Here is a 20,966-nt window from a genome sequence, read left to right as displayed (position 1 = left end):
TGAGTATTCATTACTGCTTCAAATAAAACATTTTTAAAGCAAGTATGGGTGCCCTTAATTCATATCGAACTTAAAGGTGAAGGTGCAAGTCCTTGAAAATAAGCTAAGAGAGTTTCAACTCGAATTTCCTTTTTAATTTGTTTCTTAATAAGAACAAGGAGTGAATTAAAAATACAGCACACATATAAAGAAATACATATACTCGTAGAAAGATTTTCTTTTTCCTAATTACAACATCTCATTTTACCTTATTTCTCATTTTATACTCAATCATTGCAACCTTGCTCCTTTTAACGTCCTTCAATGTTTTTCTTATATACGAGTATTCTCTATAATCTATAGTTTCTACTTTCTCAACAATTTTCTTACACTTCTCATATGTTCATATGTTTAACTTCTTCCTTTTTTCTTCTTGTATTTATTTACAGGCAAACAAACAAAAGTCCTTGATTCACAATCTTCATCGTCTGAAGGTAGGTAATTAAAGTTGAAATGAGAAAACAGGATCTTGTTGCAATTTGTCAATATATGACTTAAAAATAACAACCTTCTACATATTTCATCAAAATAATTATATGTGATTATTTTTAATTATCCTTTTTTTCTGTTTCGAATATATTTGCATTTTTCTCATTTTGTATAGATATAAGTATGCCAAGATTTGCTGAACCAATACCAAATGTGACCGTTTCTATAGGAAGAGATGCATTACTCGCTTGTGTTGTGGAAAACTTAAAAGGATACAAAGTAAGTTCTTATTATTTTTCTCAGTTGTTGTGAAAATGCAGATTGGAAAACTTTCACACCAAAACCTTCAATTTCTTTCATCGTTCATCCTCCTCGTAGCCACTTCTTCACACTTTCGGTCTTTCACGCTCTGAATTTCTGTAAAAAGTAACATCACGGTTACTAAAAAAAGAGTACATATAGATTCTAACATTATATAATTTTGAAGATAGAGCTAAACATTTTTCAGAGAAATCATTTTCATTCATCCAGTAAATATTTTCTATAAATATTGAATGAGTGTGTTTGTGTATAGTTTCATAAGAAGTTTCCTGTTCCCAATAAATTTATAGGTCACGTAAGACTTACTTTTTTTTTGGCTCGTGTCGTATTCGTCATCCCAGTTTTAAAAATAATGTATGAAACAGGGTGGTCGCAAAAGTAAACACGATTTTGAATATTTTCAATTCAAATGGACAAAGTTAAAAAACAAATTTGGTTTATTTAAGCTTTTTTCGACTTAAGTGAAAAGTCTCAAATTATTGTAATATTTTAAGGATTAATTTCCCTAAAACTACATTTTTAATAATATATGTTGTGCTGAGACACCCTGTAAAACTTATAAAACATATTTTTACTTCTCTGAACTATACACAAGTTTGTCGTTCAATTTTCGAAAACAAACCGTTTTTTTGTCGTGTTTATACTTATTACATAAATGTCCTTACGTTACCTGCAAAGATAGAGTTTTGTTGGAAAATTAGCTAATTGGCATTGGAACATGACACTTTCATATATCATACAAGTTTGTTGCTTCGTTGGTTGGTTTGTACATATTGTGGGTTTTGATGGCGGCATTTCTTTTTATAGAAAAATAAACTAAAAGTCAAACACCCGAACCAAACATTGCAAATTGATATACACACTTTCTTTATACATAAAGCATATACGCAAACATTCCAGAAACTATGTTTTTTTTGTGTCCTTATTTTGTCGTTTATCCTTTGGGAATTTCGTGTCTTCTGTTTTTTCCCTTTTCGATATATTCTTTGCGGTACATATGTGTTAAAGTTATGGAAATAATGTTGAACTCAAATTGAATTGAATTGAAGTGAATTTTTTTTTTTCGATTAACTAAACGAAATTGTGGTGGGGGAAAATTGTTTTTGACCTTCAATTTAACCCTCTCAAAGTCAAGCTATAGCAACGAAGCTTTTATCATATATTTATCATTTATTCGTGTGGCTTTATGTGGAGAATTAGTAATAGAACTACATCTCAGTTGTAAGAGGGAGTATTTATTTATCGATTGGCGTGGGTAGATATTTGAACAACGTGGTGGCCATTTTGTCTTCATGACATCTGTCAAATCTTTTGTTTATTATTTAGTTTTTTATGACAAACCAACAGGTCAAGTTACACGATTGAACAGCACGCACGCTCAAATGATAAATCTTTATTATTACGTTACGAGCATTGCTCCCATTTTACGGTTGATGTGGTGGTACTTCATAACGTTTGTTGGCCACATTTGAGACTATAAGTTCAGTAAACAATCAGCCAACACCCGTACGTTCAAGGAACGCAAGATCGGCCTAGAACATCACCGCGGTCCGTGAAAGTGTACAGCAAAACCCGAGGCGCAAGAATTCAGCCTTTCGCCGAGTAATTATTTCAATTATTTTTCAAACTTTTGCTAACTTTTGAATCCGATTTGAGGGAATTTCGGCAATATGCCCTGCATCAACATTTTGTTCAACTTATCTGGTACCTATTAAGTGTTACCTACAGCTTACATGGAGATGGAGAATTTATTGGTAAACTATTCACAATCAAAAGTAACAAAGACTAACGAAAAGTAACGCTGTCTACTGTTACAGTGATAAAGCACGGTTTATTTTACGTTCAACCCCCCTATACTTTAAGTGTTTGCTTTTGCCTTGGGCCTCATTATTTATCATTCGATGAATAATACAATTTTCACCCTTTCCAATGCCGGACGACGATTAAGATATTAGTACTAATAATGTTTCAACCAAGTTGTAAAACACGAAGTCATGTAAACTTGCTTAACAAAGGTGCATCTCAATTTCGTAAAAGCATTATTCAAGGGGTTGGTGGAGACGTGTATCCTGAACGACTAAAATTAAGTCTCTCATTCTGCTTCCCCAATATTTGTTACGAGTTCCAGGTGGAACTATTGACGATAAAAGAAATATTGTTCTGGCTTTAAGAAAATGTGACATCAAAATCTGATATCCTCTATCAAATCTCTAGACTCTGTCTTTGAAAAGTCTTTAACAGTGTAAAACTGTCATTAATCTTTTATGAGGCATATCAGTTAAATATTCGTTTTTGCTGAGTGCGAGGCCATAGAGAAACTTCAGGAAAATGTAAGGCAGATGAACTCGCATTTTACCACTCTTGGAAAATGCTGCCATAACAATTGATACATGTAAACTATTGCTTATACAGTAAGCTTTGAAGAAGGCAAACATCAAGTGGAATGGAATAACATCACCACGTAAGGTCATGAAACCATTAATCCTACACTAGATGACGCTCAAGATGAAGATCGCATAATATAAGTTCCATAGTGGGTGTCATAACAGGGCACTGTCGGAAAGGAAATCATGCGACCCAGCTAGGCGTATTCTCGAATGACTTTTGCAGAAGCTGTATGTATGTATGTATAAGGAAGATCCGAAAACAGTTCTGCACCTCCTCTGTAAGGCGCAAGACCTACCTAGAAGAATTCTTCTATAATGATCCAACCAATCCAATCATATTAACATTATCAGTCCTTCACGTTTTGTTAGGGATATATACTGGTTTCATTGAGCTCAGGCCTCCAGATTCATGCGATATCAAAATAGACCAATAAACTGGCCTAAGTGTATCCTACTTTGTTCCGGACAGCCACTCTAACTTAACCCAACCTATTATAACTACGCTAAAGATTCAAACTTTTCTCCCGAGTTCATTAACGCCAAACAATCTTGTATTGAAATAACAACTCAAACTTACAATCTATCTGCATCAGCTCGGTCTATAGAACTCCTCATTAGTATCCTTGAGCTGGAAAGTTCTTTAGCTACAGTAAAAGGCAAAACTCCTGGCTTTGACAAAATATCGTATACTCTATGCTAAAAAATGCACCTTAGTCATTGAAACTGCGCTTCATTTCCCTATTCAACAATATCCTGGACACTGGAATCAATCCACAATCATGGAAAATTGCAAGTATTGTGCCTATTCCAATACACGGTAAGGCTATAAATGAAGTGAACAGTTACCGCCCAATTTCTTTACTGCCTTGTGCAGGAAAAACTCTAGAAAAATTATTTCCAAACGACTTCTATGGTATTTAGATAAAAATAATCTGACGAATGCAAATCAAGTAGCTTTTAAACGCGGTCTATCGGCAACTGATGCTCTTGTACAGGTTGACGATTTTATCACATCAGCCTTTTCTTCTAAAAATCATGTCTCAGTTCTGTCAATTGACTTTCAGCAGCTAAAATTGCAGCTGAGAAACCACTTCTCTCATTTGACCCTCAAAACAACAGAGACTTAAAAGCTCTTATCCGAAAAAATTGGCTCAGTAAAAGGAAAGAAGAATGGAATAACTATAACCATCATTACTCAAGACTTAAATCATTATTAGAATATATACTTTATCCACTGAACTGCTCCAAATTTATGATGAGATGTTTTCTTCGACTTCGCATGCCACATATTTAACAAAACTACACCTTTATCCTGTCATCTTTGCAATACAAACACCAGTCTTACCATGGATCACCACCTCGTATGTCACAAGGTCAACCAAATTACTAACACTCTACAAAACTGTTCATTTATTGATTTACTTAAAACACCTTCTGAATCTAATATAAACACTACCATTAAGATACTTCGATTACTAAACATTGACAATTTAATCTTATATATGTAACACATATTATCACATTTATTTTCGTACTTTAACTCTCACAACGAACACACATTTCCGATATATTTTACGTATCTAGCTGATAGTCCTGGTAACTAGGATTTATACTAATATTATTATTGTAATTTATTTTACTTGATAATAAAGAAAAATAAAATGTTTTTAAAAGAAACGCCTTATGATATTCAACTTTCAGGTCCAAAAGCTGACAGTGTTACCGGCGGCTATTTTTTAATTAGACATGTAACCGATATAAAAAGTAGTTTAAAACACTCACCAGTCTTGTAACCACCATCACTCAAAAAATTGTTTCATAACATAGCTCCATTGTGACGTAAAGGACGGACAAACAAACAAGCAAACACACGGAATGCCCCAATTATAATATGTGTATAGATTATTGAAATTTCAACTCTTTCGCACTCTATACCGTAATATCTATAATCTGTCGTTTGCGAAAATTTGAAGAGAAATACGGACTGATTACTAAAATTTCAAAACAGTTCCTTAGAATGGGAAAATTCAATAGAGAGTGTATCAGAACAACGATAAATCATACGAAGACGAATGGTAACTTCTTAAAATCAGCACTTAATATAGCTAAAAAATACATAAAGGTTTCAAAATGTGATGATTCAAAATTTTTATACTTCTTGTTTCATTGACTGATTTTTAAAAGGTATACGACATTATCAGGTAAAACTGATAAAAAACTAAAATAGATCTTAATTCAAACGTAGATAAAACTCCAAACAAATTTGGGCTTTATCCATCAAACTGTTTATGTATTTTTCTGCATTCGATTCCTTGAAATGCAACATAATAGCGACAATAGAGGCAAAGTCAAAAATCTATTGCAGAACAGAAAAAGAGGTATGTATGGAAAGGCCGACTTAGGAATCGACTATTTGGTTCTTCTGGCGAATTTCGTTATCAAGTTCAACGATTGTGAAAGGTCAGCAATTTCTTAGAATTCTGTTATAGACCTGACATGCTTCAAATTTCAATAAAACGAAATACGTGTGAGATAGCATCAAAAGTGTGCTTATCTCTAAAAGGTCAACAGATGTCAGTTTTTATTATTTCAAATGTCAGACGCAGCTTTTATGAATGTTGCTCCTGTGCGATACTCAATTTTGAATGACTTCGGGACAAGCGTCAAGGATGAATCTAATGGATAGTATTAGCCTTGAGAGCCTTGAGTTCGTGACTTATACGAAGAGAGAGTGGGCTTTAAGCCACACCATAAAAAGTTCTTAACAAGATAAATTTGAACGAGTATTTCTCAAACTATGCTGGCATGTACATACATCATAAGAAGCAATTGAACTTCTTGTTGGCGTGCCAAAATGCAAAAGGATACGTCATCTTTGAGGTTGAGTTTTTGATGTATACTAGTTTAGAACTAGTCAATCGTTGCCTTGATATTAGACTTTAGAATCCGGGTCAGTTGTAGAAGGCTCAATTTCATACAAAGATGTTGTTATTAAACGGTGAGTTCTTGTAAGGATAATGTGAAATCATATACTTCAAGTTTTGTTAGCATTTTTTCTCGGATAGAAACTTTTCCGACAGATATTTTCTTTCTTCAAAGTAAAAGATTTGGTTTATAGTTTTTTTAACTAGCATTTTATCATTTGAACGTATTTCTCGCCTCTATACCAATCCAATGTGATTTTCCGAGGGAGGTTAATTCAGATCTAATAATATGTCCTTGATAGTGATCAAACTTCGTCTTTATCGGAAGATCTCGTACTAAATTAATACTTCACTGTATGTCATTCTATGTTTCCCACCCGTTTGACACTCAAATCAAGTCTAATTTTAATACTTTACTTTTACTACGTACTTTAAAACAAAAGTGAAATCTTTAGCACTAAATGAATTTGTGATGTACCTTCGGTTCAAGGGCTGGGGTAAGTTTGATCTAACTAAAAAAGGTACACTTAAGCTAAAGTATAGATAACTTTTCTTTATAATAACTCTGATTCCACTTAAGTCACAACTTTGAACAAAATAAATGGAAAATTATTTCCTTGGTACGGTCCCGGTTTTCTGATAAAGTGTATTTTCAAGAGTACTTCTTCGATTCCTGGCTCTTCCCTTATGTCTTAACTTCCATTAGTGTTTCTTGGCTGGAAGTGTTTATCCACTGCTTTCAACCGACTTTTAACCGCTTTTCAACAGCCTTTAACTGGGTTATCAACGGCCTTTAACCGGGTCATCAACGGCTTTTAACCGACTTATCAACAAGTTTTAATTGGCTTGTCAATAAATTTTAATCGACTTATCATTTAACCGATTTATCAACGGATTATAAACTGATTTAAACCCTCTTATCGACGGCTTTTAATCAGCCTATCAAAGGCTTCAAAGCGGCTATTAACCAGGTCATTTTATTTTACTAGAAGCAAGACCCATTGCCTCTGGTGGGTAGAAGATACTTACTTACTTTTTATTTACTTTCTATCGTAATCACAAAAGAAAATATTCATAAGCTTACTTTAAAAAAAAAACTTAACGATTTAATTGTTCTTACTTCACTTTATACTTTTTTTATATTATTCTGAAACATAAAGCAACAAACACTTAAACAAACTTTCCGGCTTTTCTAAAATTCTCACAAACAAAAAATTACGTGACTTTCTTAAATTTCCTCTTACCATCAAAATTAAAACCATCAAAATGAATATTTAAAAAGGTTTAATTCTTTTCTACGAAAATCCATAATCCTTAAAAGTTACAAAATCTCAAAAACAACTTTTCTTTTAGAACAACATTTTCCCTTTACTTTAAAATCCTTAAATTTAATTGACATTCAAATTATTTTCTTTTTTTTTGTCTATGTGTGTGTGTTTTCTTTCTTTTTTTCAAAGTCACTTGTTGAATATTTAATAAAGTTCTGAGAAGTGTCAACACTGACACGTTCCCCTGTGACTTAAATTCATTTATAATAACACCATTAGCATTACCCAACCATATAAACCTGGGAAAAACAAAAAAACCTCAAACGAAAATGAAAATATCGTCCCCATAACATTCATATTTTGAATTTTTAATAAGCTTCCCACACAACCTCCCCGTCCTCTTACACTCTCAACCAATAAACTTTATATGAAGTTAAAAATAAACTCCACATACACCAACATCATCATCATCATCGTGATGTTCACTTAAAAGTTTGTGTATTTTATATCCTTTTTTCTTTTCAAAAATAAAACAGGTCGCTTGGGTGCGTGTCGATACTCAAACAATCCTTTCAATACATCACAACGTGATAACACAAAACAACAGAATTAGTCTGACATACAACGATCATAGATCCTGGTATTTGCATATCAAGGAGGTCGAGGAGAACGACCGGGGCTGGTACATGTGTCAAGTGAACACCGATCCGATGCGATCCCGGAAGGGATACCTTCAAGTTGTGGGTGAGTGTGTGTCTGTCTACATTCCAGAATTTCCCTCCAAGGGATAACATAAAGCTGTTTGAATCCTCTGTCTTCTCCCAATCCTCCTATTCCTCCTACACTCCTTCTTCACGAGTCCTTATAAATGGATAAACAAAAACAAACAAACAACATTATCTCTTGATATCCTTACAGTGCCACCCTTGATTGTCGAGGGAATGACAAGTAACGATATGGTGGTGCGAGAGGGCACCAACGTGACATTGATGTGCAAAGCTCGTGGATACCCAGAGCCTTATGTGATGTGGAGGCGAGAGGATGGCGAAGAGATGTCAATTGGCGGAGAGAATGGTAAGTGTTGTAGTCCTCTTGACTAGACAACAACGTTCCGTACGGCGTACACGCATTATCCGCACAGAGTCCTTATACAAGGACTATATGCTACATAACATATGTAGTACCATATCGGTTAATCTCTGGTTTTCTTCCTTCTTTTTTCTTCTGCTTCATTTTTGGTGGCAACCAATGATATTGTTGTTGGTGTTGGTGTCACGGTCGTCCTTTTTAGTCAATGTTGTGGATGGTGAAATTTTGCACATCACTAAGGTCAGTCGATTACATATGGCGGCTTATTTATGTGTGGCGTCGAATGGGGTGCCACCATCGATTAGTAAACGCGTTCATTTGAGAGTTCAGTGTGAGTATAATTTTATTCATTTTACAAATTGTACACAATAATTGGTTGTATCCACTTGATTTCAAATATAGGAGAATTTCACCAGCTTGATTTTTGTTCAATATTATATTATTACGTATAAGAATTTATTGTCAAGGTGTGATTGGAAACGTTGTTGTAGTTATGTATTGTAAAGGTGGAACTAAATATGTAGGTAAAATGCCCACAAGTAGAAGTTGTATTAGTTTGAAAAAGGTAAAAGTAGCACAAGCCAAAAAATTTATAACCGTTTGTCAATACATTTTAAAAAACAAAATGTTTTCATGAGAGCCTTTTTAAGCAATTACTTTGACAACTATATAAATAAATTTAAAAAAATCAGTCAAATATGTATGAGGGCGTGCGGGCCCTCTGCAACACCTATACTTGTACTCACTAAAGAGTTTTGGTTAGGTGCGAAGTTCCTTTGCATTTAAACAACCTTGATTTAAAGAAACTTTTCTTACACAGAACAGCGCACCTACCCTAAATCCTATAGTGTACCCTAGCAGAAGGGGTGCGGGGCCAGCATGCCTACCATACATATTTCACTGTTTATACGCCATATTGCTGGATATCCTTCGTTCGCTTTCTGAAAGTGAAATAAAGCCAAATGTTTTTGTTACGATTTCTTGAAGTTCCTAGTTTTTGAGCCAACTGACATTTTTTTGGTTTGATTTTTGTTTTTGGCTACGTTGTAAGGACCAAAATAAACAAAAATTTTAACAGAATGCCGTTATGAAAGTTTAAAATTGAATTGAGCAATATGACATTGCTTTTGAGCTTTGTGGCATTTTCTTTTGATGAATTTTTTAGGCGATAGAGCCATGTTTGGGCGATATGCCATTATAAATATGTTGGCGTTATGTTATAGGGACACTGAACGAACGCTTTTATTTATGTGGAATTTTATAAAGCCGCGTTTTATGTTTTAACGTCCGAAGCTTCAGTAAAATGGTTTAGGCGCTATGACATTTTCAATTCGGGCGATATTGATTTGGGCGAAAAGAACTAACGCCGTCTTGATTATAACAGTTGCATTCAAATTGAGTGAATTTTGCTTCTTAAAAAAGAAACTAAGCGATGCAAAAGTCAATTCATATAACATTTGCTTTATGAAAAGTTACAGCTTGATCTGAAAAAAGTTTAACAATCCTATTTATTGAATTTTTTGATTACAAAAACATTTTACCTGCAGGATTTTTCGAATGACATGACTTAAGTTATCGCACACATTTAAAAGAAAAATCAATTCTGATGTAAACCGAGATCGTCAATGACGTCAATTAGTTGATGACGGCAAAAGGTTCTATATTATGCTAATTCTAAAATTCAAAAAGATATTTGAGAAACCTTGTTTTTACGTTTATATCAGTCTTACGCATAATTTTTTTAACAGAGTCCTAACGTTAGGCCGGTAGTAGTCCTAGAATTAGTACTTCAATAGCCATCAACTCATTTCTTCACATTAGCTAGGAGTATTATTTTAGAAACGCAAAACCAGCTAGTTATTATACTAGTTGCAATTACTTAAGTGAGAACCAATTGACTTCTTCACAAAAGTACTATGTTAAGTTCTGTCAAATACGTACTGGGTACTGGGTAAAAGTTAAAAGTACATATTTTCTGGTACAGCAAAATTAATAGTCTAAGGCCTTAATAATGAATTTAGGGCAATACATTTCATTAATATTCGTATTTTCATTTACTGCTGATTTAAGAAATAGTGTTTTAATTATATTTTTGCTTCAACAATCAAAAAATAAAGAAATAATTTGAGCAATATGTTGATATTTTTCAAGATTTTCGGTTATAAAAATTCAGTTTTAAATTTGTTTATTTAGTAACGAATGAAATACAATATCATGAAGCGTACACATATCAAATAAATTAAAAATAATAGGTACTTGAAATTTCAATTCAGTGTCAAAATAAAAACTAGAACAATTTTAGACGTATTTATTTCTAGTACTCAGTTTTGAAACCAGATCGGGTACTAGTTATGTGAAAAAATTTAGGGGTACTACGTAGACGTATTACCTGGCCTAGCGAGACTTTGAACTAGGACAGCTTAGGACTATTGTAAGTACATTTCTTATAAGAATTTTGACTTAAAAACATTAAGTATTGCAACGACTTAACCAAATAAAAATAAATTGAGAAAACACAGAGGAACTAAAAGACATAGAATTAAATAATTTCTATTAGTCTTTTGAGAATAAATTCGGATTTCGAAAAATTCAAACAAAAAAATTATATTATAAAATTCAATGCTGACTTCTGGGTCACAGTCTACGTTTGGCTATTTGAAAATGATTGAATCATGAAATTAAAAAGGAGACTTGAAATGGTTTAGTTACTCAAATTTTCAGTAAGAACCGATGGCTGTGAAACTAATTTTAAGAAAACCCGGTCTAACAAACATTTTGTCACGGTTTGCAGATGAACCATTTACGTTTATGTCAAGGATCTTCTCTTAAACTTCAGATAAAATCATTTTTTTAAAACGAAAATTTTATGTAGGAAAAACTGTTATTTTACAAAAATGTTCTCAAAGCATTTTTTTTCTTGAAAAGGCTTGATTCGTAGTCACTTTTGATTTCAAAAAAACTGTAAGATTAGACACTTAAATTTCTTAAGAATCCATATTATTTCGATATAAATTTATTAAGCAACTAGTGAAATTCTCCTTACTTCTTTAAATTATCAAATCATTAATATTGCAAACAAACACACATTCCTTACATGTTCAATAACGAAAATATACACACACACAGAACACATCAAAGCCTCCAAACTATACAGATACACATATCGAACAATAATGTGCACTTTATAAATTGGTCTATATCGAAAGGCTATACTCTCCACTTGCCACTTGCCACTTTACTCAACTTCTCTTCACTATACCATATAACTGTTTCAAACTGACCAAATCAAATATTGTATATGTAACTCAAGCCATTTTGTAAAACGCTAAATGTTTCTGTTTGTAAAATACAATTTCATTGCGACACCGGATACGGATGCGGATATGGATACGACTACGATACCTTCCAATCGCATAACAACAACAATACCCAACACACACACAATTCATGGGACTACAGTCCCGCCAATGCTGTCGATTCCAAATCAATTGGAAGGAGCGTATGTGGGACAGGATGTTACATTGGAATGCCATACGGAAGCTTATCCGGCATCAATAAATTATTGGACCACAGAGCGTGGGGACATGATCATTTCGGGTAAGTGATGGTGTTTGGAAAGAATTTTTGTTTGCTATTTTTTTCTTTTTTTTTTGGGAAAAATGGGTTTATTTTTAGGGGAAGCCACGGATTCGCACCCCCAAAAAGAGATAGACAGAGAGAATAAAGGACAAAGATAAAGTTGGAATAAAGACCCATAGGATCAAAGTACTTTTTGTGAATTAAATTCCTCTCTCTTGGACGATGTGAAAGTGCAGTAAATTTTTCTACCAGATCCCTAAAGCATTTACGTTTTCTAATAGGATTAAACATCCATATGAAATATATCTCTCGAGATGATTTAAGGATGTTTTTATTTGAAAGGTTTGGGTTGTTTTTGGTGGTGCTGGTGAATGTCCAAAAACGAGGATATCATATAGATATAATTGAATTATTGCATGTTCGGGTAGCTTTTGGGTTGGCTTAGACATGGATTATGTCTGCCTGTCTTCTGAACTTTTAATTCGAGCCACAACTAAAGTCAAGAACATAATTTTTTTTAGAAGATCTGGATGGCCAGGTCAAGCATGAAATATACGATTTTGTGTGATTTTTAGGTATGATGAGGAGAAAACAGATTAAATATGTGGTTTAGGTAATTTTTTTAAATAATCTAGATTTGGTTTTAAGGGTTTGTCAGCTTTTGAATCTCAATCTGTTAAGCTGGTCAAAAAGTTGCCAAATTTTGTAATTTTTTGTAAAGTCTAAGGACAGTAAAAATAAGAACCGATACAAATATTTTGTTGAGAAGTTAGCCATTTTAAGGGATTTATATTTTTGCAAACAGTGTTGTTAAAAATTGTCACATTTCTAAAATGTAAAATAGAAACATAATACAATATTTTGTTTTTTAATTAATATTGTGAAAAGCATCCTTGCCTACACACCAAGCAATGTCTTTTAAAAATCCTTATAATAGAGTTAACGTGCAATCAACCAACCGAAATGAGTTACTTAGAGCGTTTAGCATTAAGCATTGGAAAAATTAAATTAGTTTGACGAGAAGTATTTGTATTAGATCATCGTTGGTTTGCTTTTTTTAACGGTTTGTAGTGGGAAAATAAAAAGCAGCAGCTAGAGCCAATTTCTTTAAAATCCTTAACATTATTTAGCTGACTGTTGTTTCAGAAACGTCATAAAAGTCGTCTGTGTTAACAAATATTTTATTTATTGTGGTGAAGAAACGTTTTTAACAAAAATCGCATAACCTATATGTATGTCACTTTGGTGAATATTTCGAGCCAAAAATCATAACGCTGTTAGGACTTAGAGACTTACAGATAGTGGAAATACTCTCAATGGAGATCGATCTTTAATATTTATGAGTAAAGTGTTTATATTATTATAAGCTTGTAAGTATATTTATCGAAACGATTGATTTCATACTCGTAGAATTAGTCTTTATCGATTTTAAGGGGGTCAATTCGGATTAACCAACGCATCGCTTTCATATATTGTAACCATGAACCTTTGGTTACAATTATTAAAAAAGACATGAAGGAAGTTTACTTCGCATTCAATTGCAATTAATGAAAATTTAATTCTCTAAATACGAACTTGAATTAAAATATGTTCCTGGAAAATTGTGAATGCAACAGATCTTCTATCTAGGAATTTTATTGATGATCCCACAATTAACATGGAAAAGATTGTTAAGGATTTGGTTCACAGCATTAATATGTGAGAGACCAAAAGAATTTAATTTAAAAACTAGACACAATAAGAAGACATTTAACAAAATCTCATACATTTTTAGTGTGAAGGTTGGCCAAAAGATATGCATAATCATCATAATTACTTAAAATTTGTCTCGCAACTTAAAAATAGTATTCGTATGGAACATGGTTTAGTTTTTTACGGAAATAGTGTCTTTGTTCCAAATTCTCTTATTAAAGAGACGCTTAATCTTCTTCAAAAATCTCTCCTGGGAAATACAAAAAATCTAAATGGAGTTAAAAGGTACATTTTACTAGCCAAACATGGCAAGAGACATTGAAAACATGGTTTTTAAATGCCATGAATGTGAGTAGACCGCAAAAGAAAATATACGAGTATTACATTATTTTACATGATCCAAAAAATTGGTATGTAATAAAAACTATATAAAAGATATTAAAAATAAAAATGTTGAATGATTTCACCCCTCGAAAAATTGTAGGTGATAATATGTAATTTAATTCGTTTGAATTTTGCTAAGGATTCGAACTTCGATTTCATTTTCAGTAGCCTCTGATACCCTTAGTCAAATGGATAAGCTGACTAAAACATTTCATATCTAATTATTTTAACACAAGCTGGGGTTTTTTTAGAAGAATAAAAATATATTTATGAGTCAAAAGTTTAGAACTTGGTTTCCCATAAAACTAAGAAGAAAACCTTATCCCAAATTACCAATGGACGTACTAGAAAAACGTCCACAAAATATAGTCAAGAATAATCTGGCAAGACCTCGAAAAGAATAACAATAAGGTCTTAACGCTTACTCATTCAAGAATATCACAAAATGCCCCAAGTTTTAAGACTAGTGAAACGTGCCCATTGCATTCGAGAGCTTCAGATGATTCTCAAAATGTGGAATTAAATATAACAAATAAGAATTTACAAAATCACGTTGCTGATAATGGGAAGGACTTTCTTATCTCAGTCAATAAAAACAATATTGAATTCGATATGCTCAAAAAAGAAAGTATAGGAGCTTGTGTCACTAAATATGGTCGAATAATCAAGAAACCTGAAGTCTAAAATATTAAGTTTATTTAATTGCAATTGAATGTATTTAAAGAAAGAGATGAGTATTACAATGGAGGATCCAGCGTTGATCGAAGGGGTAGTCACCCCCCGCAATATTTTTTTTTATTTTCGTAAGAAATATCTTGAAATCAAAACTATCTTTCATACAATTATTTATTTATTTTCATCATTTAGAGATTTTAAATCTACAGTTAGACTATCGAATACATGCTAATACATCGAGTTGGACTTATAGCGTATTACATACAATCAAATATTTTTAATAAAATAAAAATAAACCTTAACAATATGACAACAGTAAAATTATATTGTAAAATTAAAAAATAAATTAAAATAAAAATACAATAACAATCTATTTTTTAAAAGAAAATCTACTCAGATGAAAGTCAAATTCAATATGAGACGCAATAAGATTAGTTTCACTAACACAGCGGGTTATAGGTTTATTTTTTGCATAGTTAACTCTATGATCATCTTTACGAAATAAAGAACGTACTCTCAGTTGTTGCTATGGAGCATATAAATTAAATAAGGATACAAGAAATGGGCACTTAATATGGTACGATAAAATATTACTTATAAACATAACTGAATACATTTTTCGTCTATTTACAAGTGATTGCATACCTAATAGTTGACATCTGGTAGTATATGATGGAGTTTCGATGTTCAAACCTAATTTCCTAATTGCGAACCTACTAAATTTTGTTTGAATCATTTCAATTCTGTTTGAATGAATGTTATAGAATGGATTCCAAATAACACAGCAGTATTCTAATATGGATCTGACATAAGATGAATATAGCGATTTAAGAGCAAAAGGATCTTTGAAATCATTACTATTACGTTTAATAAAGCCTAGCATGGAATTTGCTTTGGATACACTGAACTCTATATGCTTGACAAAGTTTAATTTAGAGTCGAAAATTACCCCCAGATCTTTCTTTTCACAAACTCTATCAAGAACATGGCTATTAATCTTATATTCAATTATAATTTGGGAAAAGTTACGACAAAAAGTAAAACATTCACACTTAGAGGCATTTAAATATAATTGGTTTACAGAGCACCATTCAGATAATTTACGAAGATCATTTTGCAACAGATGACAATCCGTAATGGACTTTATACATCTAAAAAACTTTAAGTCATCAGCAAATAGAAGTTGAACAGAATTTTCGAAAATATCAGGTAAGGCATTGATAAAAATTGGGAAAAGAAGTGGCCCAAGATGGCTACCTTGGGGAACACCTGAGGTTTCCAAAACTGGACTTGATATTTTCAATTCTAACAAATTGAATACGATCCCTAAGGTAAGAGTCCAACCATTTCAAAAGATTTGAATGAAAACCAAAAGAAATTCATTTTTTCAATAAAATTGAGTGATTTACTCTATCAAAAGCTTTCGCAAAATCAGTGTAGATTACATCAATTTGGTGACCTTTTTCGAGTTTATTTAAAATAAAATTGGAGAAAATAGATAAATAGGATTTTGTTGACCTTCCCAAAACGAAACCGTGTAGAAATGGTGAAATCTGTTCTTTCACGAGGAAAGCTAACTTATTGTATATTAATTTTTCGAACAGTTTTGGTATACATGACAATTTACAAATTGGACGATAATAATTGTTTATTTGATGCTTTGATACAATTTTGTACATGTAGTTTATAGAGATCGAGTGAACTTTTTGGCGGTATATAACTTTTGTTATATGGTTAACAATGACGACAACGGCGACGACGTCGCCGCAGCCGAGGTAGATGGTTACAATGCCGGTGCAGGTAACGGCTGAGATGGTTTTGATGAAGATGACGAAGACGACGATGTTTTAGTATGCTGAGGTGTATTTGCATGAGTAGAATTGAGCGGCAGTATATTATTGATATTATTGTTGATATTACTGATTTCTCGCAAGACAAATTTTTGTATGCGGATAAAACATGGCCAAATAGATGGATCCATGACAACTGAATATTTAGAAGCTGGAACTCCCGATTTAAAAGTTATAAACTTCAGAGTTGTCAAATCAGTTTCTTTTTTTACTAATGCATAGCATTTAAAATTAGAGGGCGAAATGTTTGTTTTTTTGTGAAATACGATTAATTATATCATCGGGTTTAGTGTCCTTGCTAAATTTTGATAAATGAATCCACTTGTATTCTGGTAAAGCACAAAGGGAAGTTGAAGAGTCCGTTCCGATTAGAGTGTTTTTAATTGAAGAGTTTGAGATTTTTTTTATCACACACTTGAATCCATTCAGAGTTATCCTTGATAAGAGTAAGTTGAGATTCAGCTACTGTCGGTTTTGATAAATCAGGGTTAATTTGAGAAGAAGATGAAGACAAATTTGAAGCTTGTTGAGATAAATCTGTTTCCCGAGGTATGTTAAGGGATGGAGTTGGTAGGACAAGATTTTGAGAGTCCAAATTAAATGATGTGATTGAGGATGAGTCAGTGACTCTCTCAGAGTTTTTACAATTTTTTTTCGGTTTTACGTGGGGGGGGAATTGATTTCAAACAATGACTTGAGAGCAGTGAGATCATTTTTGATGTAAACTGTCATTTCCGTTTTTCCTAAAATTTTACTGAATGTTGACAACAATATTTTTTAAAAGACAAAAGAAGATTAAAGTCAATATCTCAAAGTTTTGAAAACATATTTGAGTCGAGATTCAATTGTTTCAAACTTTCATTAATTTTTTTGTTTAGGTTTTTATATTTTAGAAACCAAATTGTCAACTCGATTTTTCTCAAAATTTTTCCGAATGTTGAAAACAATATTTCTTATAAGTCAAAATTAGTTGGAAGCCGTAGTTCATATTTGAGTCGAAATTCAATTTTTACTGACTTTGAGTAATATTTTTATTTTTTATGAAAGAAAACTGTTAATTTGATTTTTCTTAAAATTTTACCAGGAGTCAAAAACGTTATTTTTCGTTGCACAAAATTGTTTTGGAGATAAAATCATATTGTATTTTTTTTTAAGTTTTTTTGATTTATTAAAAAAAATCTTAATTGGATTTTTTTTCAAAAATGTATTTGTTTGGTATCACGTTATCACGTTTGATTCAAGTTTTAGCGTTTTTTATTCATGTATATATTTAGGGTTAACCAAAATGTTGACCTTTTTTTAAAACTGCTATGGTAAAAAAACAACACACGCAATTTTCTTGAGAGCCTTTCCTGCATCTTTTTGCCTGTTTATCTGTATTTATTTGAAGTCGATATCTCTTCTGGTTCTTGAGCTATGGACGACGAAAAAAACGTAGCGAACGTACGGACGTACGTAGGAGCAGTACAAGTTAAAAAGTTAGACCATACCTTGCTAGAAAACAGAGTTTTTTTTAAATAAATTTATAACTAAAGTTGTCACTTTAGCCACTGAAATGTGTAAATGTAAGTCTAGGATACAGAACATTTGAAAAATATTAAAACTCTTCCATATGTTGAGTGTGTGACCCCTCATCATTAAATGTCTGGATCCGCACTTAATGTATTATTAAGCTCGGAAACACTTAACTCGGAATTATAACTATGAATGTTATATCAGTGCAATTTTCATCAATATCTTATACGTATGTTATCATTTGAGTAAGCAGTAGTAACTTATCTCGATTGTAATAAACATCACTTTAATTGTTAACTAAATATTTTATTAACCAGAAATACTTTTTATCTATCTGAAGTTAAAGTTCTTAATAATTTAATAAAATTTTCTACTCAAGAGCACAAAAATAAAAAGTGGAACGCGAGGCTACAAACATTAGATAAAGCCAGTAAGCCATTTTGGAACCTTGTCAAAATAGTTAAGAAAAAAAACAGTCAGATTCCAGCGTTAAAAACTGGAAACTCAGTTTTATTGACAAATCTTGAAAAAGCAAACGCTTTGGCTCATGAATTTTTTGAAAATCATCAATTAGGTAACAACGTTTCGAGCAGTAGTTCTACTGAAATTGCTGTAGAGCAATCAATGGAAATTATAAGATCTCAACAATTTCAATTTAGCGAAGATACAATTACAGTACAGGATGTAAAAACTGTACTTGGTGGCCTTAAAAATTCGAAGAGTCCAGGACTCGATGGTTTGAAAATATTATGTTAAAAAAACTGCCCTGTTAAAAAAACTTTCCAATTTTCATTATAAAAATGATAAATTCCTTTTTAGCTGAAAGATTTTTTAAAGTATCAGTAAACGGTTCCTACTCTGATCTATATGAAATCCTTGCAGGTGTACCACAAGGATCAGTTCTTGGTCCTGTTTTGTATACCATATTTACTTATGATTTCCCGACGTTAACAAACTGTAAATCAGCTATTTTTGCAGACGATACGTGTTTGTATTCATCAGATTCAGTTGGTTTTAACATCGAAACCAACTTCCAATCTGCGCTGAATATTGTGCAAACGTACTTTAATGATTGGAAGATTAAAATAAATGCTGGGAAAACTCAAGCCGTCTTTTTCACTAGAAAAAGAAAAGCTTGTTTTTTACCCACCAATATGCTTCAAATTAATGGTATTCCAACAGAATGGAAATCGAGTACTAAATATTTAGGAGTACACCTAGACAAAACACTTACTTTTGGTGTTCATATACAAAAAGCAATCAAAAAGGTGAACTTAGCTATAAAAATTCTATATCCGTTTATCAACAGGAAATCAAAACTTAGTGTTGAAAATAAGCTCATCATTTTTAAGGTTATCTTTCAAAGTATCATGCTATATGGGTCACCTGTTTGGGGTAAATGTGCTAATAGCCATTTACTTCGATTACAAAGAACCCAAAATAAAATACTAAAAATGATGTTAAATCTGCCATGGCACTATTCTACGGAAGATCTCCACTTACTTGCCAAAATTGAAACAGTTATTTGTTTGAGCGATATAATGCATCTTGCAGACTATCGGAAAACCACCTTATCTCAAATTTGGCTATTTAGAAATAAAAAAAAAAAAAAACACAAAAAAAAAATTTTAAAAAAACACGAAACTATAAAAAAAAAAATATGTAAAAATAAAAACTTAAAAAAAAATGGTTAAAGCTTTAATTAGTACTTATTTATTTATTTATTTATTTATTTATTTATTTATTTATTTACTTATTTATTTATTTATTTATTTATTTATTTTTTTATATACTTATTTATTTATTTATTTATTTATTTATTTATTATTATTAATATATACATATATTTATTTATTTCTGTCTTTCTTTATTTATTTATTTATTTTTGTATCTTATCATATTTACTTTCTTTTTATTGTTTTTATTTATTTAAATGTTTGTGCATTTGTTTATTTGATTATTTGTTTATTATTCTAATTATTATTGTAATTATTTATTTTGTTTGATTTTTATTTATTTATTTATTTATTTATTTATTTATTTATGTATTTATTTATCTATCTATTTTTGGTTGTTAACATATTTCCTTTTTCTATTTTGATTGTATTTATTTATTTACTTGTAAAGCATTTTTGAGATTAGCGTTTTTCGATGCTTCCCAGCCTCCTATTCTCTCCAATCTTGGATAACCATGTTTCATAAAAATTTGAAGAAGGTTTTTTTTTTGTACCATTTTCCTTCGATTTGTTTGTTATGTTAAACTGTGATAATTTTATATAAAATTGTTATTTTTTTCAGAAGTAAAGTAGGGTTATACTAAATCTCTGTAAATTGTGCAATATAATTATAAGAAAAAATGTAAATAATTACTGCTACAATAAAATATATATATATATATATATATATATATAAATATTTTATTAAAGAACACAAATAGGCTATCGTTTATAAAAATCAAAACATCAACAACAGTATTTCTATGAGATCAAAAAAACTTTGAAGTTAGTGTATTCTTTCATCTCAAGACATTTAAGTCAAAATTTAATTGTTTGTTCTTTTTAGTATTTCTTTTAAAAAGGCTTACAAAATATTAATATGAAATCTTTTTTTGTTGTGACGATACTTGATTCTAAAATTAAGTTTTACTAGTTTTTAATTATTTTTTTAAAGGTTTTTCAAAGGCTTTAAGACATAGTTTTTGAAAGCTTTGAATTAAATCCTATGGACATTGAAAGTCGAGAAAATGTGAAAATGTTCAATTCAATAAATTTAACCGATTACAATAATATGCTTTATGAAGTAATTAACATTTTT

At 31.4% G+C, this 20,966-nt stretch overlaps 1 protein-coding gene across 1 annotated transcript in view; it reads left to right on the top strand.

Moving 5' to 3' along the window:
• Positions 1 to 20,966, top strand: part of LOC129939311 (neural cell adhesion molecule 1) — a 296,828-nt gene that overhangs the window by 107,834 nt on the left and 168,028 nt on the right. Inside the window, exons 2-7 of the mRNA XM_056047286.1 lie at positions 429 to 473; positions 644 to 747; positions 7,905 to 8,112; positions 8,287 to 8,442; positions 8,660 to 8,788; positions 11,917 to 12,054. Of these exons, the coding sequence (XP_055903261.1) occupies positions 429 to 473; positions 644 to 747; positions 7,905 to 8,112; positions 8,287 to 8,442; positions 8,660 to 8,788; positions 11,917 to 12,054 (780 nt within the window). The remainder of the gene's footprint in view (positions 1 to 428; positions 474 to 643; positions 748 to 7,904; positions 8,113 to 8,286; positions 8,443 to 8,659; positions 8,789 to 11,916; positions 12,055 to 20,966) is intronic.

The sequence above is a fragment of the Eupeodes corollae genome, chromosome 1, assembly GCF_945859685.1.
Source record: "Eupeodes corollae chromosome 1, idEupCoro1.1, whole genome shotgun sequence".
Taxonomy (NCBI): domain Eukaryota; kingdom Metazoa; phylum Arthropoda; class Insecta; order Diptera; family Syrphidae; genus Eupeodes; species Eupeodes corollae.
The sequence above is the reverse complement of the archived record's forward strand: the minus strand, read 5'-3'. Positions and strand labels throughout refer to the sequence as shown.